This window comes from Meleagris gallopavo, chromosome 1 (genome assembly GCF_905368555.1).
Source record: "Meleagris gallopavo chromosome 1, MGAL_WU_HG_1.1, whole genome shotgun sequence".
NCBI lineage: Eukaryota > Metazoa > Chordata > Aves > Galliformes > Phasianidae > Meleagris > Meleagris gallopavo.
This window is the reverse complement of record NC_139404.1, coordinates 106,178,640-106,205,111: the sequence shown is the minus strand read 5'-3', so window position 1 is coordinate 106,205,111 and position 26,472 is coordinate 106,178,640. Positions and strand designations below refer to the sequence as shown.

The window sequence follows — 26,472 nt, the reverse complement described above, 5'->3', positions numbered from 1 at the left end:
ACGTACTCGTCATGGTCAGTGATTCTTCAAGTAGGTACTCTGACTGGATTGCTGATGCAGGGATTAACCTGCAGCCTCCTGTCCGGACCTCTCGACGGAAAACTATAAGGTACTGCAGTACCTCAGAAGATGAAGTGTCAGCTGGGAAATCATCTCCTCCAAAGCGAAGGAGGAGAAAAAGGAGAAAAAAGCCCAGGCCGAAAAAGCAGGAGGGGGTATGCAATTTATTTATTCTATTCACTTTCTACTAGATTGCTCACTTTAGATTTTAGACCTCTTCACTGGAAACTCTTGAAGTAGTGGCTATTGTGGTTAGACACTGATATTATTACCCCTACATAAAGGCTACCTTTGAAAATTTGAGAACATTTCATGTCCAAGATATCTACTGATTTATCTGCACTCCAAATGAAATCCTTTTTTCATTTAAAATAAAAAGTGTTCAGAAAAATGTTCAAAGAGGGGAAATGTGATTATTAAATAATTGTACAGAATAATAGACAAAAACCCTGTAATGCAGTCTGGTTTTAATTCGTATATTGTTTGAGAAACTTGGGAGACATAGTTACTGTATTTATGGAGACTGTTTGTTCTTGTGTTTAAATAATTACCTATTATATACTTAAGTTTTTAAGTTATTTTTTGAGTTACCAGAATTTTTGTGGCCGTTTTCTCTTCATCTTCTCACTTGATTCCAAAAATTTATCTAAATTATTTGAAACTCTTTTAATATGTATATTTACTGAACAAGTAGTTGATTTATTTAACTATGCAGCTACTTCTGATATTAGAATTGTTTTATCTCTCTTTTATGATAAGCTTGATAAGCAGGGTTAACTTAATCTGTTTCCAGAATGGAATTAATTGAGGATGTTTTTTGGCAAGTATATAATTTGAAGTTATACATAACCATAAACTATTTGGGGGAAGAAATCTAAAGCCTTAAATAACTCTCTAATCACTCTCATAACTTTCCATCTTCAGATGATTTCTTGCATCTTTGTAAGGCTTTTATTGGACACTGAGGATTCCATCTGAACTAAAAGGTTTTGATTCTCTTGAGAGTTGTAAAATGGTTATCTTGCTCACTCAGGCCTTCAAGTAGGAACAAAATGCTTAGCATAAGTACTGCAAATACAATTTGAGGAAAGCCTCGAAGGAATTCAGCCAGCAGGTTTTGGAAATGTATGTTAGTCTTTCATAACCTAAGCTTTTGTCTGCGAGATTGTTGTTTTGATGTCATGTCAGCAATATGTCTGTCATGACTACATTTGATGTCTGTTAAATTTACAGGCTAATACGCCAACACAGTCAGTAAATTCAGAACTGTCGTATGATTGGCATCCTCCTGTTTGGATAACAGACACAGCTCTTCGAAGATCTCCGTTTGTTCCTCAGATGGGTGATGAGGTAAGAATATTTGTTTAAAATCTCCTTCAAATGCTGGTACTGCTTACATATTTCTATAACATTTACTCTTTGGATATTTTTTTTAATTTAATTTTTACTTTTTTAAGGTAATATATTTTCGACAAGGGCATGAAGCTTACATTGAAGCAGTTAGAAGAAATAACATTTATGAACTGAATCCGCACAAAGAGCCTTGGAGAAAAGTAGTACTTAGGGTAGGTCTGCACTGAACGTGGTCTGGGTTTCAACGCTACTAATCTGTGAATATGGGTTGTGCTGCACTAGTTTTAAAATATTAATTTCAGAGGTTATGCCATTTTCCTTAACGCTTTTGTGTGAAAACAACAGAGGAAAACTGTGTTCACTTACCAAAGTAGTTTTGAAGTTTCCTGTGGGAATCCTGAATGCGAATAGCTGTCTTCATATTGCCAAGTCTAACAGGCTTTCTTCCACTGAAATCTCAAATATGGTTTCAGTATTGTTGTCATTTTGTATGTGGATACAATATGTGGGTACAATATTCAGTTAACTGTTATTAAACTAATAGTTCTGTGCATAGTCCAGTTGGGAATACTTTCTGAAATTGTTCGTTCTTACCTGTAGGATCAGGAGTTGGTAAAAATTGTCGGAATTAGGTACGAGGTTGGTCCTCCCACATTGTGTTGCCTCAAGCTTGCCTTTATAGATCATGCCACCGGAAAACATACTGACAAATCATTTTCCATCAAGTATGTGCATCTATATTTTCTTGAAAAGTTCTGAAAAATGTATTTCTTTAAGCTTCTTCCTAAAGCTCTAAGGTACACACCTGAAAGGGTATTTTTCTTAATCTAGATACCATGATATGCCAGATGTTATTGACTTCCTTATATTACGTCAGTTCTATGATGAAGCACGGCAAAGGAACTGGCAAGCTTGTAAGTGTATTTTCTTCACTTCTTCAAATTCTATCAAATACTTCTTCAAAAGTATTTGATAGAATACTTTTGAAATAAGAAATGTATTATTACTGAAGGTTTTAGGTGCTGTTTGCTTGTAATTTCAAAGGGCTCTCTGGTAGATAAGGTTGGTCTGCCTGTTTGAAATTTGAAACCACTAGTAGCAGTAGTAAGCATTTTGGAGGGTCTACCGTAGTTCGATGATAACAGTCTTCAAAACGCAAAATCAGATTCTGGTGTTGTCTTTTCTTGCTTTATAGTTAAGTAGCAAAGAGATTTAGCGTTTCTTGGCATAATCTGTTGTCTCTTCTTTTACCTGAGTATCAGTATTTTTAGATCTATAAGCTGAAATCCGCTGATCAGAAATGTGTTAATGACATACAGAAGAAGCATTGTTAAATAAATCTTGTTAGTAAAATACGCGAGCAGAATTTTTTTTCCTCTAGCTGACAGGTTCCGATCCATTATTGATGATGCATGGTGGTTTGGAACAGTGTTGGGTCAAGAGCCATATCAGCCTCAATATCCAGATAGTCACTTTCAGTGTTACAGTGTTAAGTAAGTATAAAAGGATTTTACACTTCTAATGTTAGTAGTGTGAATTGCCTTTTACTTAGCTAGCCTCTTGGTATAAGAACACGTAAGTTGTTGAAATGATTTTATTGGCCATGTTATCACTTCTCAATGGTATCTAATCTAGCACAGTGTGAATATGTAATAATTTTAAGCAACTTTTTAATGAAGGATATCATGATAAAATAAGTTCTTGACTTCTTTGATAGCGTCATCTTTTCTAACAACTACTGCTTAATCTCTTCCATGAAGCAAGCAATGCAATTTCCCATGTATATAAATTATTAGTCTTGAGTCATAGTTGGTTTTGGATGGGGCATGCTGAATCTTTTTTGTTGTTGAGATCATAATTCTTACACTTAAATTTCCCACGCTTCTGTCTTTCACATTACAATCCACAAGAGCAAATATAACTATAATGTGATTGTATGCAATCACTTGAGCCTTGTGTAAATTATGTTTCTAAGTGTAGCTATATGCTTGCTGTGTGGATGTGAAGACAGAACAAGTCTGTTGCCTACTAGTATTTAGCTCTGTTTGCTACTATGTAGGTTCTGCTTGCAGTTTGTCCTGCGTTTCATCTTTGGGTTATATTTATCAAGATAGCTGCAGATAGCATAATTAACCCTATGCTACTTCAGACAGACAAATCCCTTTGACCAGCGTGCTTGTCAGGAGATAATACTGCATTGGTGAAAGCATATATTGTCAAGTTCATTCTTCAGTATGTGGCAAGGTTGAACAAATCCAAGGGGAATACAGCAGGGGGAAAAAGCCTGTGTAAATAGAAAAGGCCAGGAACTTCAGTGTCAAACTTAGAACATAATAGTTGGACTAAGTCATGCACCCGCTTCCTGGGAACTGCAAACCTGCTAGTTGTCTTCAGTTCTGTGTCCATTCTGAACTCACTTCCATCACATATGACAGTAAATACTTCTCATTAAAACATCATTCTTCCATAGAAGATGCTTCCTGTGGAAGTAAGTAGTAAGTTTCCATTCTAGTAGAGGAATTTCTGCTTCGTTTTGACTTGAGTCAGGTGCTTATCTTGGGCTGGTAAGAAGGTTAGGGAGGTGTTGGCCTTCTAAAGAAGAGCTTTTGCATCACTGCTACAGTTCAGAGTGCCTGCCTCTATTTCTGTCTTTTACAGATGGCATCTTGCGTCAAGCAGAAAATGCTGGAAAAGTTTTGGTTGTGCGCTAGATCTGCAAGCTCCCTAACCTGCACCTTTACCAGGAAGCAGTCAGTACTAAGAAGGATCAGAGAGTCTTGCTGATAGTCACCCTGAATATGTGCAAAGATAAAGTTTTTTTACAGTGTTGATCTGTTAATGGGATGTTTTTTCATAGTCCTTGGAAATGAAGTCACGCTAGCAGTACATGAGATGTGTCAGTAAATGATTCAAGGCTTGCTGTTCTGAGCTTAATTTTATCCCAGGTTTATGTAAGATGCATTCCTAGTCTGACAGCCAAATGGTTTTTGTTTTTTTTCCCCTCATTCCCTGATTCTGGGGTTTGTGGTGTTTATGGGAAGGGACTGCAATGATTAGTTTCCTTTGATCTTGCTGGGCAGTTTTATTACGAAGCTCTGCCATATTCAGCATGGAAACCAGGCATTTGAGGAACTCCAATTTGAAACTGCTGGTGAAGTTGCAACCTGTGCTGCATTTGGATGGTTTGGAGGGAAATTGGTGAACTGCAGACTGATGAACTTGACTGCAGCTCCTTTTTTTTAAAAGAAGCCCTTGAAATGATTTCTCTTCAAAAGATGTTAACTAAGATAACACTGCATTGGAGCAAATACTTCTGTGTGTTGAAAATTAGCTGAAGTATAGGGAGCAAAAGAACGATTGAGGTTCTGACAGAACCAGGCAATATTGGCAGACTCTTAAGAATGTTAAATGAAAACAGATGCCGAAGGAAATAATCTGGGATGTATTCACTGAATGCCCAGAGGAATTTAGTTATCATGAATGTTGAATGAGTAGAATGGTTTTGTACCAGGATTATATGGCCTTCTACTCATAGTTTCAAATAGAGAAAATTACTAGTCTAGCTGGACCAGTAGGGTATTAAGCTCCAGAAGTACATTTCTTATATTTGAAATACTAAAATTTGTTGGTAATTTTGCTGTTAATAAAAGCATGTAGGAATGTTCCTATCAGATACCTGCATATTCACTACTCTGTTAATATTAGCTCTGTTTGCTTTTGCTTCCTGTTAGTTTCTACTTTTTATTCTTCTCTTTGTCTTAATGTGGTAGGCTTTAATTCATGAAAAGTTAATATGCCATGTAACTCAGTTTTTATTCTTCCTTTCTCTGAGTCATTCTATTGTTGTGGTTGGGGGTTGCTTCTCCTTGTTTTTCTGGTATCTTCCCTTTGATTATGTTACCTTGTTTTTCCGAGAGTCTGGCTTATTTTTCTTAAGCAGCTTCTTGATCTGATCATTATAATCTTGATTTTTATATTGGGTAAGTTGCCCAATATGGCCGAGAGCACAAGCTCAATTTTAATTTGGAATTCATTTTAAATCATGTTTCCTTTTTTTGCAGTGTTGACAGTTGATTGCTAACCAATAATTTTGTTTTAATATATTAATACAGTGCATTTTACTAAGGTCTAAAAATAGCAATGATGGAGAATTTCTTTAAATATACTTGGAAGAAATGCTTTCAACTTAAGGTTAATGTTAACTTGTGTGTTTCTATTTTCTTTTTAACTTGGTGAATCAGATGGGACAATGGTGAGGTTGAGAAGCTTAGTCCATGGGACATGGAACCAATATCTGATAATGGTAAGTAGAAACACTCTGAACAGAGCAGTTAATGTGCTTCTCCCTCTTTATGGATCCTTTGTTACATGCAGGTAGTGCACCTGAAATGATTCTTGCAGGATAGTCTCACTTCAGTGTTAGTGAAATGTCTTTGATATATCTAGATTTTACTTCTTCACCCTGAAACTTTCCATCTTCCAAAATAGTTTTGAAGGAAATACTTGAAAAGTGGATCTCTCTGACATATACAGTAAAATCTGCTACTGCTAGAAGTCAAGTCTTGATTTCCAGCAACTTGACATAATGCAAACTAGTTTGCATTATGGTATGTTATAAGAATTGGAATGAATATAAATAAGTTTTCCAGTGAGTAAATTTTTTATTGTTTATATTTTAAAAAGGCTGTTTGTACAGGTTTTTTGGTGAAACTCAAATTAATTGTAAATGAAGTAACTGTATTTCTGATTTGTCTTCCTCAATTCAGTTTTTCAATGCTTGTTGAACCAGCAGCAGGAAGGGAGGACAAAGTAGTCACTGAATAACTTGTTTAAAGGATATTAATGTTCCTAATTGCCTTTCCTAGAAAACAAGCTATTTCCTAAATGCCAGAAAAGTTTATGGGTGGGTGAGTGTGTGTATGTGGGGAGGGGGAGAGGGGGATGTGTGGCCTATTGTGTTTATAGTGTTTTTTTCCTCTAAATACCGTTATGTTGCACACACACATGGATGTTCTCAATATTAAACTGACTTTCTAATCTTCCAAGTGTGATCTGGCTGCTTCAGTCATATCTTGTGATAACAAACGCTGCAAAACAGTCTGAAATGGAAATGTGAAATCACCTGTTTTATGCAAACTAAAATGTATGAAGATTTCAGTCAGCAGGATTGTTTTGGTTTTTTCCTCTTAGGTTTGATTGAAATACTATTTTCTTATTGCCAAAATCTGCCTCCTTCAAACATACGGCACATTTTCTTCTAATTCCTTGCGATCTGGTTAATGCATTCCGTAAATTACTCTGTGAATGCAATAATGAACAAAGATTTTGGGCTATCATTACCTGTTTGGCCAAAGGAAAAAATTAGTGCTTTTTGTAAACTTTGAAGACCCATACTAAACCTGTTCAACTGCTTTGCTTTTATTTTTTTTTTGTCTCTGCTGCAGCTGCAGCTGAAACGTGTTTTAGAATTGTCTGTGGCATATCTGTGGATTACAGTCATTGGCATGCTAGCAATGACCTTATCTTTCTTGTTTTTACTTTCAACTGAGAGACTCTCAGATGCTAATGGAAGCTCCTATTTCTGGTTTCCAGCTATAAGCCTATATGCTTCATATTGCTGAATTTTATCTGCTGTTCCAGTTGTCCCATTCAACACAAAGATGGGCTGAAGATCTTACTATGTGTGATCAGGAACCTTCATGATCTTGTTCCTTTTCAAGTGCTCAAACTAAATGAGGATGTTAGCTTCTAAAAAAAAAAAAATCCGGAAACGTACTGAAAATATACTAAAAACAATCTGTAGAGTTGAGGGGAAGGATACCCAGAGGTGTAATATGTTCTGTACTCTGTTGCTCTGTGTTAGCTGGATTGCATTAATCTTTGTAAATGTGACTTTCCATGGAGCCGTCCATCATGGTTTTATGTCTGCTACTCTTTATTGTTTTGAAATGAATTTAATCTGCCATCTTCAAAAGAAATACTGAAAAAAAAAAAAAAAAATACTATTAAAGTTACAGTTAGTATACCAGGAAGGACATCACAAAATATATTGCCTGTCTTACATGTGTTTAATGGTTGAAGTAATAAATAAACTCATTAAACTAAGTTAGGATCCTATGAAGTCTGAAGCACGCATTTAAAACAAAAATGTGCAAGTAACTCTTCTGAGTAAGGTCATCTTTTCAGAGTAGTGCTTAAGAGAATAAATGAAGACTTCTGGAAATTCAGAATTGCAGAAAAGGAGAATAAAGGGTACCTTTTGGTTGTTGTTTTATGTATTTTCCCCATGCTCTTAGTATCAAACTCAAGGCAAAGTATGTTTTTCTCAGATACGCTTACTAAATACTTTATGGTTTTAAATATTTAATAGTTTCTCTTGTGTTCCCACTACTCACGCTTTCCTTTTTGTTATCACTCTTCAGTTGATCAGCCTGAAGAATTAGGAGCTAGTGTTTCTGTGACTTTTGAAGAAATGGAGAAGCTGCTGTACAAACCTGAAGAAGGGGAGTGGGGGATGCGATCCCGCGATGAAGCTTGTGAGCGGATTATCGGCGGTATCGACCAACTTCTGACTCTTGGTGAGAATGTCCTCTCAGTTTTAGGTAGTTTGCTCCTGGAGTTAATTTACAGGCAGTTCTCTCACTGTATTTGTACTTGGATATTTATATTTTGGTACATCACTGCTTTTATCAAGGGTGGTTTTACAAACCAATTAAATGGCTGGTTCAGTTTTCATACACATATGTCTGTAAATAGTCCTGTTAATTTTGCTGTTTCTTAACAGACATTTCAGCAGCTTTTGCTGGTCCAGTTGACCTGTGTACATATCCCAAGTACTGTACCGTGATTGCTTACCCAACAGACCTGAACACTATTCGAACAAGACTGGCCAACCGATTTTACAGGTTAGTACTACTAACGGCAGAAACAAGAGGGAACATGGCCTTATGTTTGTACACTGTGAGAAGATCTAAACGTTTTTTGGTCTTTTTTAATAAACATTTTGAAAACCAATAGTCTAGTACCTGAATTCGTTATGTGTTTTGTAGCAATGTTAATTTTTTTTTTTAAGTTTCTTAGTTCTTAAGGAAATTGATTTCAGCCTATATCGATACAGTTTCCAGAGTTAACGCTGACATACTTAAGTGTAGGGTTGATAAGTTCTGATGTGCTGCGTATCCGTACCTCTAACAGAAATTTAAGGATGTTGATCATCTGGATTTGTGCTCATCATGTCTGTAAATAAAATGAAGAGATGTCAATACTTGTTTTCTTCCTCAGTGAGACTGAAATGATGGCTTGGGAAATGATTGGAAATTCTGTAGATGAGAAACTGAAAACCTGGAGTATGGCTTTCATATTTATAATTCTTTATAAATTTAATCACAGAAAGGCTGTGTAATTGTGCTAGCTCACTTCTGAATGTTTGTAGTGGTTTCTACAAATCTCTTCTTTACAGAGGGAGGGGATATATGACTCGTGAGTTGGTCTCAGAGCAAGGTATTTTGCAGACATCATGGCTGATGTCTGCCATTTTTTTGAAAATGTGTTTAGACCAGACTTCTTGTCACTTTTTTTTTTCTATTACTTATCTTGTTTTTATTCTTCAGAATTATTAATATAGTACACAATTTACACCATTTCACAGGACTTCTCCACAAAGGTGGTAAAGATAGCCTTTTAAAAATGCATGGATTTTTAAGGAATCCTTGGAATTTGTGATCCTCAGTTCCATTATTTCAGTGGAATTTCATAATTCAGTAGTAGTTAATGCTGGCACTTACTAAACTGGTTGAATTAATAATTTTAAAAAAGAAACCAAAGCTTTACAGAACTTTCCAAACTTGCTGCAAATTTCTTGTCAATAACGAATAGGAAAATGACTTAACAAAGATGTACACTGTTGATTTTGCTTCCTTGAATTATCCTGTGAATTGCTCCTGTGTGATTTATGTGTGTATGTGAACATGCTTTGATGAGTGAAAATATGGAGACAGGTGTCATGAATATTAAAGTAAGGGATGTTTATCCACGTAAGGACAGATAATTAATGAGAGAGTTTTTGTAGTTTTTCAGCTTATTATTAAAGGTGCAATGTTGTTTAACTTTAAGGAGAATCTCTGCATTGGTTTGGGAAGTAAGATACATCGAAAGCAATGCCAGGACCTTCAATGAACCTGGGAGTGCTATTGCTAGAGCTGCAAAGAAGATCACTACGCAACTCTTGAAGTTTATCAAGTGAGTGGCATTTTACCTTACAGAGTGCTTGAATGCTTGTGCTCTAAAACTGTGGGGTAACACAAACACCTTTAAGATCCCTTTATTAAGAATTTAGTTCTTTTGATTTATTAATCTTTTTCAGTGCATTGCGGGACAGATATCTGATTCTTCATGAGTATTATCTTAACTGGGAAAATACTGAAATTTATGTTGATGTAGAGATTTGATTTTTTTTTTTTTTTACTGGTGTATACAGTGTGAAGATGTTGCTTGACTTGAAAGTATATCAGTCTGTAATGTAAGCCCATGCAGAAATTCTTGTTGCAGCGTGCCTGTCTTGAGTTCAGCTGGGAGGTTTATTTCAAAGTTGATGTAGACAGTCTAATTTCAGTAGATCAAATTCCTAATGCTAATTTCACCCTACTTGGCTTACTAGTTCTAAAATACATAATACAGCAGATTTCCATATTTAACATTACTTTAGTGATGTAATCGCCTTATGATGTTTATTATTTCAGATTGTTAATTGCTTTCCAGTTTTGTAGCTTTTGGTTGTGCCTGGGTTTGTCTTTTTAGGAAATGATAGCTATATTTTGATATTATATTAATGAGATTTAATTGCATTACAGTGATCAAGACTGTACAAACATTTTTGACCTATGTAGTACAACAGATGATGAACAAGATTGTCTTGATGCTGATGATCTGGTAAGCTTTTTCATACGAGTAATTGCAGTAATGCATCTGCAGTGATAAGAAAATACCTGTCACCTTCAAGTATTCATGTCAGAATTGCTCAATTTTTTTAAAATAGAGATCCTTGTATGTGTATCTATATTTACAGTTGAGAGGAAGACTGAATATATCAGGGAAGTGAGGGATGATGTGGGGATATGCTTTAATTGAAAACATTTTGAATTGTCTGTATTTGTTCAGAAGTTTAACGAAAACCTTGGCTATGACTGTGGCCATCAAATAGAACAATTCTGTGTTTCTGTGACGTATTTCTAAAGCATGTTAATATGCAGTAATGTAATATAAATATTTCAAGAGTGTATGAATAGCTTTCTTTCCTTGTATTTTTAATTATCTGCATCCTTGCTTATTTCTAAGGCTAAAACTGTCACTTTCAGCATTTACTACTGCGTAAGTTGGCAAACACTGAATTCCTGTGCACCCAACAATGAGTCATACATTAGCGTTACGTGCTTCTATGAGGATTTAATGAAACGTATTTACCTTAAAACTAGAGATAGCATTCACTGCAGAACAGTTCTTGTTGTGTTCAGTGTTATGTGTTTACTGATGGCATACCACAAACAGCCCAATCTGATATCTTTTTTGCATTTGAAGCCTTGCTGAATTAGAAATTAAAAAAGTTGCAGAGTGACTCCTTTCCCTTGGAGGTTAATATTATAGAGAATACATTACATTGAGCTGTCTCGCTACTTCAGCATCATCTTAGTTCTTTCACGTTTTTTTCTTTTTAAAAAAGAAAAAAAAAAAGCTTTTCTTTTTACTAGAAGTGACTTGATCACAAAGATTTCTTTGCCCTAAACTCAGGACTAGCAAAATGCAGAAAGTTGTAATATTTGTCAGTTGATTTACTGTGGATGTTCTGTCACTGAAGTTCTCAAAGTTGGTGGGTATCTTCCCGTTGCAATTTCTATTTGGGGTTTTTCCTGTATACTATGGACAGGAGTTCAACTAGGAGCCGTCAGTGGTGACATGTCAACAGAATCTTACTTTCTAAGACACGCTGTGCTGTGTTTTTGATATGTTCATTTCTTGTCTAACTAAAGAAAAATAAGATTGAAAGTCTATTTCAACCATCATATAAAGTCTAATAATAATTTGAGCACACAGTTATTTTAAAATTATTTATGGAAAAAAATAAATAACCTTTATTTTGTGCAGGATGATGAAAAATGCCGTCCGAGAACATCATATAGAAGAAGAAAAGTGAGTTGGATAATCTTTTCCATATATACCCAATTCAAGTTTGCTGGGAAAAATTGTTTAGTAGGCTGTACTGAAATACTCTGGGACTGATGCTTTGTTTTGTAGCAAACTTTTTTTTTTTTCCCCTGACAGCAAAAAGAAACTAAATGCTTTACATAAATAGTTCATTGCTGTTTTAAATTGTTCCATATAGTAGTCAAGGAGCATCTTTCTCATAATTTTGGTATTGATGCTGTTCAGTATGACAACTTTCAATTATCTGGCTGATACTGAAGTGAAAATATTCACTAGCTCAGATGCTCAGAAAAAAAAAAAAGCCAAAACATTTTAACAGTGGATATTATTCAAACTTCTTACTTTAAAAGATATCGCAGGAGATACTTTTGTGTGCTTTTTGGTACTAAAATAAAAACACCTCAAGACAACAACTTGAAAGGCAAAAAAAACCCCTATGATTTGTCAGTTATTAATAAACATTAGGGAAAGAAAACTGCTAGCTGTTTTGTTACAAAACAACACCTGGAAGTGCATTTTTGCATGTGACAGTGGTTTGGAAGCGCGTTTTTCTGATAGAGTGTGGCCTTGAAGGCCAGTGGTATCCTGGGGCACATTTTAAAAACAAGAGCATGGCCAGCAGATCCTCCCTCTCTGCTCTGCCCTGGTTGAGGCCACATGTAGAGTGCTGTGTCCTGTTCTGGGATTCCCAGACAGGGATATTCTAGAGAAAGTCCAGCAGAGAGCCACAAAGATAATTAGGAGCAGTTCCTTGCAAGGGCGATTCTCCAGGCTGAGACCTGGGACTCTTCAGCTTACAGAAGAGAAGATTGAGATGGGAACCTATCAATGCTTACAAGTATCTATAATATGATAGTTAAGTTGATGGGGGCAAACTCTTTTCAGTGGTGTGCAGCAGTAGAGCAAGGAGCAACATGCAGAAACAAGAATACAGGAAGTGCCATACTAACACGAGGAAGAACTTCTTTACTGTGAGGATGACAGAGGACTGGAACAGGCTGGCCAGAGAGGTGGTGGAATATCCTTCTCTGAAGATATTTCAAACCCACCTGGTTGCTTTCCTGTGCAACCTACTGCAGGGAACCTGCTTTAGCAGGGGGTTGAACTAGGTGATCTCCAGAGATTTCTTCCAACCTCTGTGATGCTGTGATTCTGAAATAATTCCAGTTAGATGAAGTTTTTCAGGCAGCATTTCAATAGTGTTTTTTCCTGGCTTTTTTTCAAGGGACGAGGGAAAAGAGGAAAAAGCATGAAAAATGGCTATGATGAAAATTGCTGGAAAAAACAGTGCATGGAGCTTGTGAACTTAATTTTCCAGTGTGAAGATTCTGAACCTTTTAGGCAGCCAGTTGATTTGGACCAGTATCCTGTAAGTTATTCCGTTAACCTTGAAAGATATAAAAATTGTTTGTTTCTTTTAGCATTTGGTATAATAAGACTTCCACGTTTCTCTCAGAGTTGTCTGTTCTTTTTTTGGCTTCAGTTCTCAACCACTGATGCTTATCTGCATCAAGATAAGTTATACCAAAATATAAACACAGCACAGAACAATTGTGGGGCAGTGGAGCTGTGTCTACGAACACCTTGATATTTTAAATGAGTTACCTGTTTTGCAAGTAATATTAACTTTAAGGATGAAACTAAAATAGGCGAACAGATCAGTCAGTGTGAACTCCTTATTTGTAGTTGCATCATTTTACTGCTACCCAATTGTCACTGCTGGCATTATTGCCTTTGCTGTCATCTGTATGTTTTGGGAATCTGTCTTCTCTTTGATGCTTCCCATCTAGACAGAACGTAGGTCTTTGTTCATGTGTGCATCTGAAGTATGGATTCTATCCAGTCTGTTTTGTATTTTCTGCTGATGCGTCTTAGAGCATCTTAATGCTCTAGTGGAACCTCTTCCAAATCAGTAAATTATTTTGTTGCTGAAAACCTTCTGTAGCTTTATCATGTACTTTTTTCAGCAACTTACCTGATTTCAGAGGTCATTTCTCTCTTCTATAAAATTTAGCATGCTTTACTGCAGTATTGGTTTCGAGCTCTTTATTTGGCTTTCAGGAAAAAAGAACAACAAGCTCCAATGGGAAAAAAAGACACATAAATGTTTTAACAATTATGCAACTTTTTTTTCATATGATCTTCATATCTTGAGTTTGGGTCTCATTTCAGGTTTTGAAAATATCTTGGAAGTCTCTAAAACTCCTAATTTAGAAGAGAGAAAGACAGAATTTTGGAGTTCAGTTTTTTGTTTTAAACAAGATCAATTTCTCATTGTAAAAGGCATTAGTGAAAGGATTACATGCAGGTCTGCTACAGTCTTTTTTTTCTCATTTTGCTTAGCAGTAATACAGTTGCCCTTACGTGCTATTGTTACAAAGTAGTTGCTATTGAGGTAAATTGGGAGAAAAGAAACTGAAGAACTGTACGTGCAAATATGTGGTGTTGTATCACATCATGATATTTAATAAATTCTGAAGATTATCTTGAAAATATGCAAGATTTTATAAGACGTAATAAAGTGGAGGCTTTAAATCAAGTAGTTTCAGCAGAAGCTTAGCTTTATGCTGTGGTAAGTACTTGCTTCTTGAGCCAGTGGTTAAGAGAATCTTAGCTCCTGTTGGATTCTATAGATAAAATTCATGATGATTGTTTTTCTGCTAACAACTTCTTGAACTGCTCTTTTTTTATGCTTTATCTAGGACTACAGACATATTATAGACACTCCAATGGACTTTGGTACAGTGAAAGAAACTCTGGAAGCTGGAAATTATGACACTCCAATGGAACTGTGCAAAGATATAAGACTAATATTTAGTAATGCAAAGTCTTATACTCCAAACAAAAAATCAAAAGTAGGTGTTACTATTGGGAGTTTTACACTAATCCAGTTAGGTGTTATTTTGGAGTAATTTTTATTTTTCAATATTTCAGTAAGATTTCTGGTTAATGATGATGGTGATAAGTGGTAATGGTGAGAAGTGCAACAAAATATTTGTATGTCTGCTTATATCTTGCATAGCACTACATCGTACAAAACAATTTTTTTCTGTACAATTTCTGATTTTAGAAAAGTTAGTCTTGGATGAAAGGTTCTGTTATTAACATAAACTACTTCCTTGCTTAGATTTATAGTATGACCTTGAGGTTGTCAGCACTATTTGAAGAGAAAATAAGAAGAATTGTTTCAGATTTCAAAAATGGTCAGAAGCAGAATGAAAAGATAAGAAGAAACCAGAGATACACTAGAAGAGTTCAGAGTCAAAGCTCAGTGCAGCATCCTACCAAAACGCCCAGGTAACAAATAATGAACTGACTATATTCACTGTCACACTTAGTAAGAACAGAACAGAACAATTGTTTATGAAGTAGCTAGCTAACTAACTCCAGTAATAATGGTTGGAATTACTTCTCTTGCAGTAAGATGAATGTGTTTAAAGGGAGTTCTGTGGTAGTGTAAAATTGCCTGTGGAATGGGGAAGGGACTGAAGAACAGAACAGGGATTTTTTTGTTTATGTTTTGTTCTAAATAATTCAGTGAGAAAATGAGCTTTTAATCTGACTAAAATAATAAAACATTCTTACTGCATATATATTAGTTATCTTACTATATGCAGAAGAAATTTAATCCTACGGAACTTAGATTTTTTTACTTGCAGTAGCATTCTGCTGGTTTCTGGTTGATATGATTTACTCTTGAATTGTTAATCTGTGTATGGGATTAAGTGAAACATAATACAAAATACAAAAACAGACGTGGTAGATTGTTGGAACTGAGCATATGCTTTTCTCCCACTCTCTGGCCTTACTTGTCTGACAGTGAAGGGACAGTAATACGGTTTTAAGAATAAAATTAGAAAAATACCCTTCTGACATATTTGTCTTTATTCTTTTGTCCATAAATGTTGGATTACACCATAAAGCATATCTGATGATGAACTTGAAGTTTTACTTCTTTTCCTCTCTGAAGAACTGTATGTGACTTCTTACAGTTCAGTGGTGCTTCGCAGGACTGAATCTTTGGGAATTCTTGGAGAGTGTTTATTGTTAAACTATTATGCAGGAGAGCATATGTGTCTCATATGTCTTTAAAATATCTGAAAACTTTGGGTTGTAAGCAACAAACTGACAAAAGTTCTGAATGTAAAAATAAGCGATGTTCTTTTGCCTAGTAGCCTCTGCATTGCTTATGTATAATGCACGCCCTTTCCCATCTACAACATTGTGAATTTACTGTGATCAAATAGGACTGAGTGTAGCACTCTAGAATGTATTTTAAGGAAGAATCTGATTGGTGAGTTGCTCTCCAAACATGCATTTTAGACAATAAACTCTTGAAAGATGCTGTTTCATCATGTTCTTCGAGCTCAATTTATAATGGAATAATGTTAGTATGCATATCACATACTTTGGGATTTATGTGCAGCTAACAAGAGACTGAATTCAGCAGAAGTTGAGGCTGTTTACCAACAGATTGCAACAATAGGATGACATAGGTATAGAAGGTATTTAGTGTTACCTTTGGTTTTGTGTAGAGAAAATGTCTTTTTCTTGTTTAACTTTATTAGGAGCATAGGCTATTATATTAATAAAAGCAGTTAATGCTTATCTTCATCAAAGTTAAAACTCTCCCAAACCATATTAGATTACAAAACTAATTAGCCTTCCATAAATGTGAAATCACATGGTATATGCTTAATTAAGCTTTCAGAGAAATTTTTTTTTAAATACTTAACTGTCTATGTTTTTTTTTAGTAGTTTTACAAGCTATCTTGCTTCTACTTCTTTCCCTTTTCAGTAGAAATTTCAAGCAGAAACCATTAAAGTCTCAGGCAAAAATTGAATCTGAACAGGAAGATTCTTTTAGTCAACCTACCTCAAGCAGAGCAGCCTGTGTTGCAAGCCATAAGACAAATGCTAGCAATTACAACCACAGTTCATCTGGAGAGTCCTCTGATTCTGCATGCCTGACATCCTTTGAAAGGAATGGAAAAGCTAGATCTACAACATTAACAAACCGTTCAACACTGTCATCAGGTAATCAATGAAATCTGCTCCAAATGAGGATTTTCATCTCTGTCTTATCTACACATTGCCTACTAATGTTTCTTTTCCCTTATAATTGCCCTATTTGCCAACTGTATTCTAAATTAAAAATGCAAACTTTAACAATGCAAAAACTTCAGACAACGTTTTTATGCACTTTGCATTTCAGGCAGTACAGATCTTTGTGTATTTATACTTACTAATAAAAAGTTCTGTGTACTAAAGAATATTCTCCTGTAAAATCTCATAGAATGCAGTTGATTAATTTCATTAATGAAAAAAATCTATTCCTAAGAAGAAATCTATTGCTACCATAGTTTACTTTGACATAGAGCTGTCTTGACTGCATTATGTATCTATTTTGCAGTCAAACAGACAGTACTTTTCTACAGCTTTGTATGGAGATTGAAGGCAAAGCTGAGTGAGTAGGACTGACGATAAGATGACATACAAACCTTTATGACTTGATGCTCTTCAACCAAATACAGTACTAGAATTTTTCACTTCAAGAAGCTGATATAGGAAAGTGGTTGTAGTGTATGAATGCTTCTTACTTGAGAGGAAAACGTGGTGCATTTGATATAAAATAAAGCTTATACACCTATGTATATTTGATTAAGTTCCCAGAGTCATAAAATCTTTCCTGTCTCTTTTTTTTTTTTTCCTCCCTAAACTTTACATTGGTAAAACTTCAGCTTCTTTCAGAGAGCAAGGATACTAATCCTGGTAAAAGAGATTTGGCAAATATTTCAAGTTTTTTAAGGTGCTTTTCTCTTAGAGATGTTTTCAGATAATGTAGTTGCTGTTTCATTCGAAACTTAAACACGTTCCAAAGTAACTTATCACCAGACACCTCATGAATGTGGAGTTGTATATTTTGTGGAACTATCATTTCATATGTACTAGAGATTAAGACATGATAGAAAGTGTATTGTTAGATAAAATTGTGAGGAAATAAGATTTCCTGCATGAGCAAAATGCACTTCCTAAGTTAAAACTAACTGCTCAATATTCTAATTGAGGATTTAATTTTTTAGCAGAAAGTGAAGTAGAAGGTTCTTTAGCTTCATCTACATCCTCTTCATCCTCTACAGAAGAGAGCTCAGAAGAGAGCAAAGAAAGCTCTGTGGCTCTTGTGTCACCTCCGCTACACAATGGTATATGTAGAAGAAAGAACATCAATTGTAGGGTAACCAGAAATCAAGCTGCTCAAAGAAAACAAATAGGTAAGATTGGAGTAGTTGTCTTCTGGATGGCCTGTGAGCCAGATGTGTGTGTGTGTGTGTGTGTGTGTATACACATACATACATAGAAAACTAATTGTAATTAGTATTTTTTTAACTGTTGTGTGTTGTAATATTATTTGTTTGATTACTAGTAGATCTTTTGCTCTCAAAATGCTGCTTTCTGAACATTTCACTTTTTTTTTTTTTTTTTTTTCCAGTACTCCTGGTGGGGAGGGCTGAAGCCAAGAGCTTACTGAGAGAAAGCATCTCTTGAAGTGTTTTGTTTCTTAAAGTAGAAGCACTAAAACATAAAGCAGTTTTCAGAAAACTGAAATGAATCCAAAATTCATGATATAAAGGTTGAATGTGGCTCTGGGCATCCTGGTCTTAGTGGTTGGTTACTCCCCATGGCAGGGAGGTTGAAACCAGTTGATCTTTGAGGTCCTTTTCAACCCAGGCCATTATATGATTCTGTGATATAGCTTAATATTTTTTCTTCCAGATAACAAAACCACCTACCTACTACTAGGGGAATGTGCTTTGTTTGTCATGTGTGTGGATTGAACCTGTTCCAGATTTGGTAAGGCTGAAAAAGCAACTACTCTTGAACATAAGACTTTAATCCCTCTTCTTCACAGGTACACTTCCCCAGGAGAATGGGAATACAAGAAAAGCTGTCAGAAAAAGGTTATATGAAAGTGATTCTGAAAATACTTCAGTGATGACATCTGAGACTATGAGTAATAGTACAGGGAGACATAGAAAAATCCCACGCAGAAGTGCTACTGTGGCTGCTACTAAGTTAAGACTAATGAGTGATGTGGAAGAAGAGGTTTCAAGCTCAGAAAGTATTGGTATTGGATGCAAAAATAGAAAACTGCCTCACCGAAACGCCTCAGCTGCAGCCAGGCGAATGTTACTGGAGGGGTCTGAGGATGATGCAGGTTTGAAGTCTGAAAGTGAAAAAGAAACGGAAGAGCAGCTTACCAAGCGGAAAGTTCTTTCTCTACCTACTTCATCTGCTGTACGAAGAAAATTCGTTAGTGAATCTGAAAATGAAAGTTCAGATTCTGAGACAGATACGCAAATGAAACAGAAAACCTGGCAAAGCAATGGCCATAGGCAGCTACGAGGGACAGCTCTTTCTGCCTCTCCCGAAACGAGGAGTCCTACACGAGGCTTTTCAGAGGATGACTCTAAAAGCCGTAATTCAGAGGATGGGAGCAATCAGAAAGCTGAGCAGTCAATGTCTGCAAATAAGTTTGTTGTGAGCAACTCCGAGGATGAAGCGTGTTCTGAATCAGATAGGTGGAATGCCAGAAAATTGTTTGGTCTGCACCTTGTTGCACCTATAAAAAAAGCAAAAGTCTTAAGCGATTTGGAGGACACAGCAGAATCTGAAACAGAAGACAGACAGGATGGGAGAAGTGTTGTTTCAGAAACCTTGGTGCCATGTAGAATTACAGCGAGCCCTAATTCTGGACCTGGTGCTGATTTCAATGACTCTTCTGATACGGAATCTGAAACAAATTCCAATCACAGTAATTATTTTGATGCTTCTTCAAAAACAAAAAAGAGGAAGAGAAAAGGAAAAACAAAAATCTTCAGAAAAGGTAAAACTTTTTTTGAGTTAATGCATCTTAACCTCACATACTGACTAGATAGAAGAAATTTTAGTATGGGTAATGAATGGAGAGATTTGGACTCCATTAAGTATATAATGTTCCTTGTTCTAAGACAAGAACTAGAAATCAGCAGGTGAACTATCAGACATGGTGATGCTGACAGTGGAACTGGGAGGTCACCAAAACAGCACTGAGGAAACTATTAGTTTTGCAGTGCCAGTTTTTCAGTATTTAGAATTAGTGATGAATGCTGAAAGTTCTTGAGCAATTCAGGGTTTACATTCGCCTATGAAAAAGTCATTAAGTCACTATTGTTTTCATATTTAATCAGCACTTCCTTCTCTATGCATGTATGTTAGAGAATATATATGAATGCTGTTGTGTGAAGTTCAAGGTATCTCAAAAGGTGGAATTTGTTCTCTTTCGTTAGTCTGCTCCTTGTTTTAATAATTTCAATAATGAAAATCTATGAGTTTCTGTATGAAGTGATATAGTTCTTATTTTCCATGATTGCCTTTTGCTGTTGAGAATTTCTGTGCTAAAGCAGACTTATTTTCAAGTAATTTTGTAGTCTTTCAAAGTGAATTTGATAATGTCTGAATTATTTTTATTTCCGTGGCATAAACTGAAATCTTCAACTTGATTTGTCTTTTGCATTTTCTTTAGTTCTTTACAGAGAGAGTGGTGAGGTGCTGGCACAGGCTGCCCAGAGATGTTGTGGATGCCCCATCCTTAGAGGCTAAAAGCCAGATTGGATGGAGCCCTGGGCAGTCTGGTCTAGTATTAAATGGGGAGGTTGGTGGCCCTGCATGTGGCAGGGGGGTTGGAGGTTCATGATCCTGGAAGTCCCTTCCAACCCTGGCCGTTCTGTGATTCTGTGATTTTGTTGTCAGTGATACATGGCATGCTTTTCAAAGTAGAGATGCATTTTGATGCTGTGATGGTAATGTTCTAAAGCTTAGACTGGCTTTTCCCAGATTTTGGATTACCAGTGTTTGAGGTTTGGGTGTGATTTTGGAGAGCATGCTTTAAAAACCAAGAGAAAGACCTGATATATACAGAACCAAGACAGTTGTAGGACTGAATTGGAGACCTGCTTTCATGTGAATGAGGAATATATCATTGTCCCGTGCAATGCACCTGATAAGTACCTTTTGGGCATTCAGTTTGCTTTACTTGTGGAGTTGGTGGTTCCCATATGGTTCTGTTGAAGTGTTCGTTGTCTTTCATATGAACTGATTAATAGCTGTGGACGACGTTTACAGTAAAATATGTATTTGATATTTCAGTTTTTCTACTCTCTAATTTGGCATACCACCACAGGCAGTCACATAACTATTTTCTGTGTTGGCAGGTGCTCTCTAGCTCGTTTTGCTCCTCAGCTGATAAGGGGTGCAGCAGGCATGTTATTAGCACAGCCTAGTTTACTGTAGTTTACCAACAGGTGCACGTATTACTCTCTCTTGAAGAGGCTGACAGTTACTTGTAAATAAGAAACTTAGCAAGTTTGTACTTGTAAAATCTATTATTTGGGCACTGTTGGAGTATATATATGCTTTTATTTAAATACTTTAGTATTTATAGAACATAAATTCATTTGGATATTTGGCTGTACATAAGAGGCTGTGTATTGTCATATTCCTATCCAGTATTGCAGCCTAGACTCCCACGTTTAAAGTTTGATAGCATGTACTACAGGACTGCTTGTCCCAACAGTAGACTGGATGGATGAGGCCTTTATATCTTGGTGTCTGTCTTGTAAATGTTTTCTTGTAGATCCTAATTTGTAGCTAATGGAATTCTTTATTTGATCCTCCCTGTCTGCACAATCTGCTTGTACCTTTGCAGCATTTAATGCATGATACTCTTGTGCAGTTGCATTAAACTTATCTTTTTTATTACTGTGATGTGTGGGAATGTTGCAGTTACTCCAGAGTGGGTTTTAATTTCAGTAAGAAGCTTTAAGTAAAAAAAAAAAAAAAAAAAAAAAAAAAAAAAAAAAAAAAAGCTTTATGCAAATTTACTGCCAATTAGAGATTGTGTACAAAGTACAGGTTGTACAGGTTTGATAGCCTGGTAGTGTGTTACATAAAGTCTGGACTGTTGTCTTGTGTAGAATGTGATGTTACTGTCCTTCAGTCTTTCATTGGGTCTCATGAATTAGCTGATGAAATGTTTAAAAAGAAAAGCATAAACAATTTGTCATGGTAGAGCTGTTTTTTATCTAGTCTCTTAGAGTACATCTTCATGGCATTTTTTCTTTACAGAGTTGAGGAAAAATGTTGTCCTGTCTTAACTTCACAGGTGATATACTGGGGAACAAAGGAGCCTGAATGACTTGTAACAATGCTCAACACAGTAGTCTGGCCAGAAGGAGCCAGGCACTGAACCTCATTGAAGTTTGTCTCAGATAGTCTCTGAATAGCTGTCATTCTCAAAAGACACTAGGCCTTTAGATTCAGTAGTTGAAATAGCATTAGCAAGACAAGCTTTCTTCATCCCTCCATTTAAAAACAAAACAAAACAAAAAAAAAAACAAACAAAGGCATTCACTTTAAACCTCCTTCTCTTTAAATGTTAACTTGAAAAATATTTAGTGGCCTGCGTTTCTGTGAAGTAAGATAAGAAAAGCTGCCATGGCTTTTCCATCTGTCTGCAGGGTGTACAGGTAGAGAATCATTAAGGCAGTGGGTTCAAGCTGTGGCAGAATTGATTATTGTTTCTATTATCAAGAGGTAATAAGCCAATATAATGTAATACTTTACTGGTGCACCTTGTTCATAAAATCAGTAAAGCTCCAAAGAAATATGAGCTGGACATCAATTTTGAGAAATGAGAACTTTTTTGAAAAGACATTCCTGCTCAAACAACATTTTTCCTTTGTTGAATCTGTGCAAATTTATTTCAGGAACTTTTGCTTTTAATTTTTAGCAAATATCTATTAGCAATAATGCTTTATTTTGGTAGCATCATTCTTAATATTTATAGATGGAATATTTGTTTACAATTCAGTATAAAAAGTGCTTTATTAAACAGAGAACTAGAATATTCACTTCTAAAAGCAGTCTTACAGCTTAAGTTTCAGAGAAACCAAATGGTTTAAAGTGCTTTCTATGCACTATGAAGCAATTCTAAACTAGTGATATTCACCCTAGACTTCTGGCTGTATAAAGTTCTATAATATTTTTGTAAGAATAAAGAGTCTAAAATTTATAATAATTCATTTTGAACGATCAAGTAAAAACAGTAATAGAAGTTATAGCTTTAATGATGGAAGTAGGAGTATAAGAAAGGTTGTTGGCTAAGTCGGTAATTTGTAAGGCAGTTTTTACAGGGAGATGCTACAGATGCTACAGGTTATTGTACAACCTTTCGTCATATCAAAGCAGAAGACTAATCTTGAGAGTTATAAAAACATGCTCGGGACTGAATGTCTGGCTGCATCCTTAGTTAAAATCTTAGGGTAGATTGCTCATAATGGTTGAAATAAAAACACGTATTTGCATATTTCAGTAAATGTGGTAATGTTTACGCTTAATAAATCAGCTGTTTCAAGAATGCGAGTTATTAAAAGGAAATTTTAAATATTTTGTTTTGTAGAATCTACATCTGAGGAGCCTGGACAAAGTGGGAAAGTGCTCAGGAGCAGGACGTGTATCATTAACTACAGGAAACACATAAAGGTATCTAATGTGACAGAAAAGAAAAATCCACGCAGATGTGCCACTCTAGCAGCTAATAAGATTAAAATAATGAGTGATACAAAGGAAGAGCTGTCGAGCTCGGAGAGTGTTTGCACAGTGAAAAAGAACAGAAGGCAGCTTCATGGCAGTGCATCTGTGGCATCCAAGAAAAAACTGATCAGCAGCTCAGATATAGATGTTAGTGTAATGTCTGAAAATGAGAAAGAACAGGATTCTGATGGAAAAAATGATTTCTGTTCTGGATCATCTGCTCCTAAGAGAAAATACATTAGTGAGTCTGAAGATGAAAAAACGGAATCTGAGGTGGAGATAGAAGTGACTAAAAAGGAGAATGATGATAACGACAGTCAGACAAAGAGAACTGAAAGTGATGCAGCTCTTAAGAATACGTTTGACTCTTCAGAGGAGAATTCCACAAACCACAAGGTAGAAAATGGGAGAAACTGGAGAACTTCCGGTCAGTCAACTTCAGCCTACAACCATCATATGAGCAACTCTGAAGAGGAGGTGGGTTCTGAGTTAGCTAAACGTGAAACTAAAACTATCAGAAGAGCACGAAAGAAAAAATCCAGAGCTCCTTTGAAAAGATTAAAATTATCAAATGACTTGAAAGAAACATCAGAATCTGCAGCAGGGAGGAAGATAGAGGAAAAAAGCTCAGTATCAGAGAACGTGGAAACACCTGGAGCTGCAGGGAGCTCAAAAGCCAATCTCAACTGTTCTTCTGATTCAGACTCTGAAACTGATAACAGTATGTATAGTAATGCCACAGAAACAAAAAAGAGAAAAACAGTCATCGTTAGAAAAAAAATTTCAAATTTACCTAAGCGTTCTAGAAGACCCCAGCGAAGGAAACGTCGGAAACCTAAGCAAGAAAATGACTCTGAAGATTTGGAGTATACCAAATACAGAAGAGCTAACCGGCGTACTAAGATAAGAACTCGAAACAGGGGTAGGCGGACTGTTAGATATGACGATTGTGACGATGACGATGATGACAGAGGTGTAGGTGATGCAGCTTGTGAAACGTAACCTTAAAAGGAAAAGCCAGCCCACTTTTTTTTTTTTTTTTAATGGTAATAGCACTAGAACTCATGTTGGATGCTGGCTCTTCCTTGTCCTACATTTCAGGGAATATATTTATATTTTTCTATGAAAAAGTTATGAATGTGATTAGATCATGACTTTCTCCTTTTCATATTTTGACTTGCACTTGCCTGCCCATGTAGCAGCATTTAGCACAGATGCCAAAATGTGCCTCATTATAGGGGCAATTTTTTTGTCTTTACTGGTATTTTATTACATATAACAAGAGTTTAAAAAAAAAAAAAAAAGTTAAAACACTGCGTAACAGGTTAATAGCAGTATGTTGAGTATTATTGTTATGGGTGCTGCAATGGAATACTACCTAGGTCATTCAACATTCGAGAACAAATTTCAAACATCTCTAATGCTGTAAGAAATCATATACGGTATTAACAGGCTTATAAATAATAGTGTACGCTATAAAAATTTGGTGGATGCTAGTATTGCATCAAACGAGTAATGAACAGTCACTGAGTTAACAACATTACAGCTTCTGTTAGTACAGATATTAAATGTTCTGTACATTCATTAATGAAAACATACAACTAGAACCAGTTACCAGTTGAGAAAAGCGTATTTGCCACTTAAAAAAGCATATTGGTGCTGGTGAAGAGAGGGTTTATACTGACAGGTAGTACTATCATTAATGTGACTTCTATACTGTAAACTTAAGAATATGAAATGCAGGTGAACTCTTGGGCCTAAGGGTTTTTGTGTGTTTTCTTTATAAAATAGAAAAACCAACAAAACACTTGTTCTGTTTGTTGTTTCTTTTTTATGCGTGAGAAGTTGGAGGTGCAGGATTCTTACATTCCAGACCATTTTTTTCTGTTGGTCTTCCACATTTAAACTTTTAAGTGCTTTAATGTTAGATTTTTGCATTGATTAAACATATCGGTTTTGATTGCTGCCATTTATCTACCAATTTTTGAGATGTTTGAGGTGGCTGTTGTCAAAAAATAATTATTACATAGAAGATGAATTGTCCATGGAAAAAAAAAAAAGTATATAAATTCGTGGTTGGTTATGCATCAAACAAGAGAATGCACAGCACCTCTAAATTCTTACTTTTCCCTGGAGCTGGTTAGCGCCCCCCCCTCACCCCCAAATCACTGTCTTCAGTCCAGCACAAGGTGCTCTGCTCCTTTCTCACTCTCTGCTTTGGCTTTCCTGCTTCTCTGCTGGTTCAGTTTCTCACATGGCTGATGTATGCAATTCCTGATTGCTTTGTTCAGGAGGAGATATGTCAAAGTAATAGCTGTAACTCAGCTCAAACTGAAACAGCAAGCTCATGAGTTAGTTTTCTAGCAGACTGGACGGGTAACAGCATCTTGAAGGGCCTTGGGGAAAAAAGTACAGATTCATTATCACACTTAATAATATAGTAAGTGCTTATACAACTGGCAGTGAAGTAGTGAAAGCGCTGGCAGCAGTTACTGAGAAGCACTTCTCCAGTGTTATTGCTGACATTGTGCCAAAAAGTGCACTGACCGTCACATTTTGGTATCTAGAATGTTATCTCAGTATAGAGAAGTACTGTTTTGTTTTGTTGTTTTTTTTTTTCCTTAAAACTTCCGTATGAAGTCCAAGAATAAGCTAGTTTATGTCACTTGCCTCAGGAGTTTCCTTTATTTAGAGTATAATTCTTTAATATAATGTTAGAATTGAATAAGTTCAAGATGTTTATTTGATTCCTTTAAGTTAGTACATGAAATAGGAACACGGTTGTGTTCAGTGAGGAGACCTGGCTCTTCAGAGCGGCTTTGTGTATCGCACCTCTTAAGAGCACCTTTGTTAAAGAGAATAAGTGGTTATTTCTGTTACCCCTACATTGATTGAATTGTTCAGCAGCTGCTTACGGTCACTGTTCTGTGAAATATAACTCCCAGTAGTGGGGTGCAATCTGTTACGAGGACTCCTCCTTTTTTAATTTATTTTTTATTAAACAGTTAAATCTCAGTTTGGTAGGTTTGTATATCTAATTCAGAGTCAAAAAGATGTTTTTCTTTCTCGCCGTTCAGCTGCCCTCTTGTGTCACGCTGTGCTCACACACCATAGGTTTGTGATGGCCCCAAAGGGTGGGAGCAGCTTCTGGCCTCGGCTTTCCCATACCTGGGAGGGAACTGCCAGTTAAAGGAGCAGAACGCCTTATTTTATAGGCAAAGCAAATGCTGC

General features: G+C 36.0%; 1 protein-coding gene across 5 annotated transcripts in view; it reads left to right on the top strand.

Moving 5' to 3' along the window:
* The window catches only part of BRWD1 (bromodomain and WD repeat domain containing 1), a 53,187-nt gene extending 28,139 nt beyond the window's left edge, over positions 1 to 25,048 (top strand). Inside the window, exons 23-41 of one of the 5 annotated variants that reach the window (XM_031556884.2) lie at positions 20 to 215; positions 1,294 to 1,410; positions 1,518 to 1,625; positions 2,014 to 2,138; positions 2,245 to 2,327; positions 2,795 to 2,906; positions 5,655 to 5,716; positions 7,836 to 7,991; positions 8,198 to 8,318; positions 9,526 to 9,651; positions 10,263 to 10,341; positions 11,551 to 11,595; positions 12,836 to 12,979; positions 14,313 to 14,465; positions 14,738 to 14,907; positions 16,412 to 16,647; positions 17,697 to 17,882; positions 18,521 to 19,495; positions 23,108 to 25,048. In XM_031556884.2, coding sequence (XP_031412744.2) covers positions 20 to 215; positions 1,294 to 1,410; positions 1,518 to 1,625; positions 2,014 to 2,138; positions 2,245 to 2,327; positions 2,795 to 2,906; positions 5,655 to 5,716; positions 7,836 to 7,991; positions 8,198 to 8,318; positions 9,526 to 9,651; positions 10,263 to 10,341; positions 11,551 to 11,595; positions 12,836 to 12,979; positions 14,313 to 14,465; positions 14,738 to 14,907; positions 16,412 to 16,647; positions 17,697 to 17,882; positions 18,521 to 19,495; positions 23,108 to 24,243 — 4,330 coding nt within the window. In that variant the 3' untranslated portion in view covers positions 24,244 to 25,048. Of the gene's footprint in view, positions 1 to 19; positions 216 to 1,293; positions 1,411 to 1,517; positions 1,626 to 2,013; positions 2,139 to 2,244; positions 2,328 to 2,794; positions 2,907 to 5,654; positions 5,717 to 7,835; positions 7,992 to 8,197; positions 8,319 to 9,525; positions 9,652 to 10,262; positions 10,342 to 11,550; positions 11,596 to 12,835; positions 12,980 to 14,312; positions 14,466 to 14,737; positions 14,908 to 16,408; positions 16,648 to 17,693; positions 17,883 to 18,520; positions 19,496 to 23,107 lie in introns of all 5 variants that reach the window. The other 4 variants (XM_085208506.1, XM_085208526.1, XM_085208512.1 and 1 more) reach the window with 4 other exon arrangements.
* Positions 25,049 to 26,472: the final 1,424 nt, after the last annotated feature.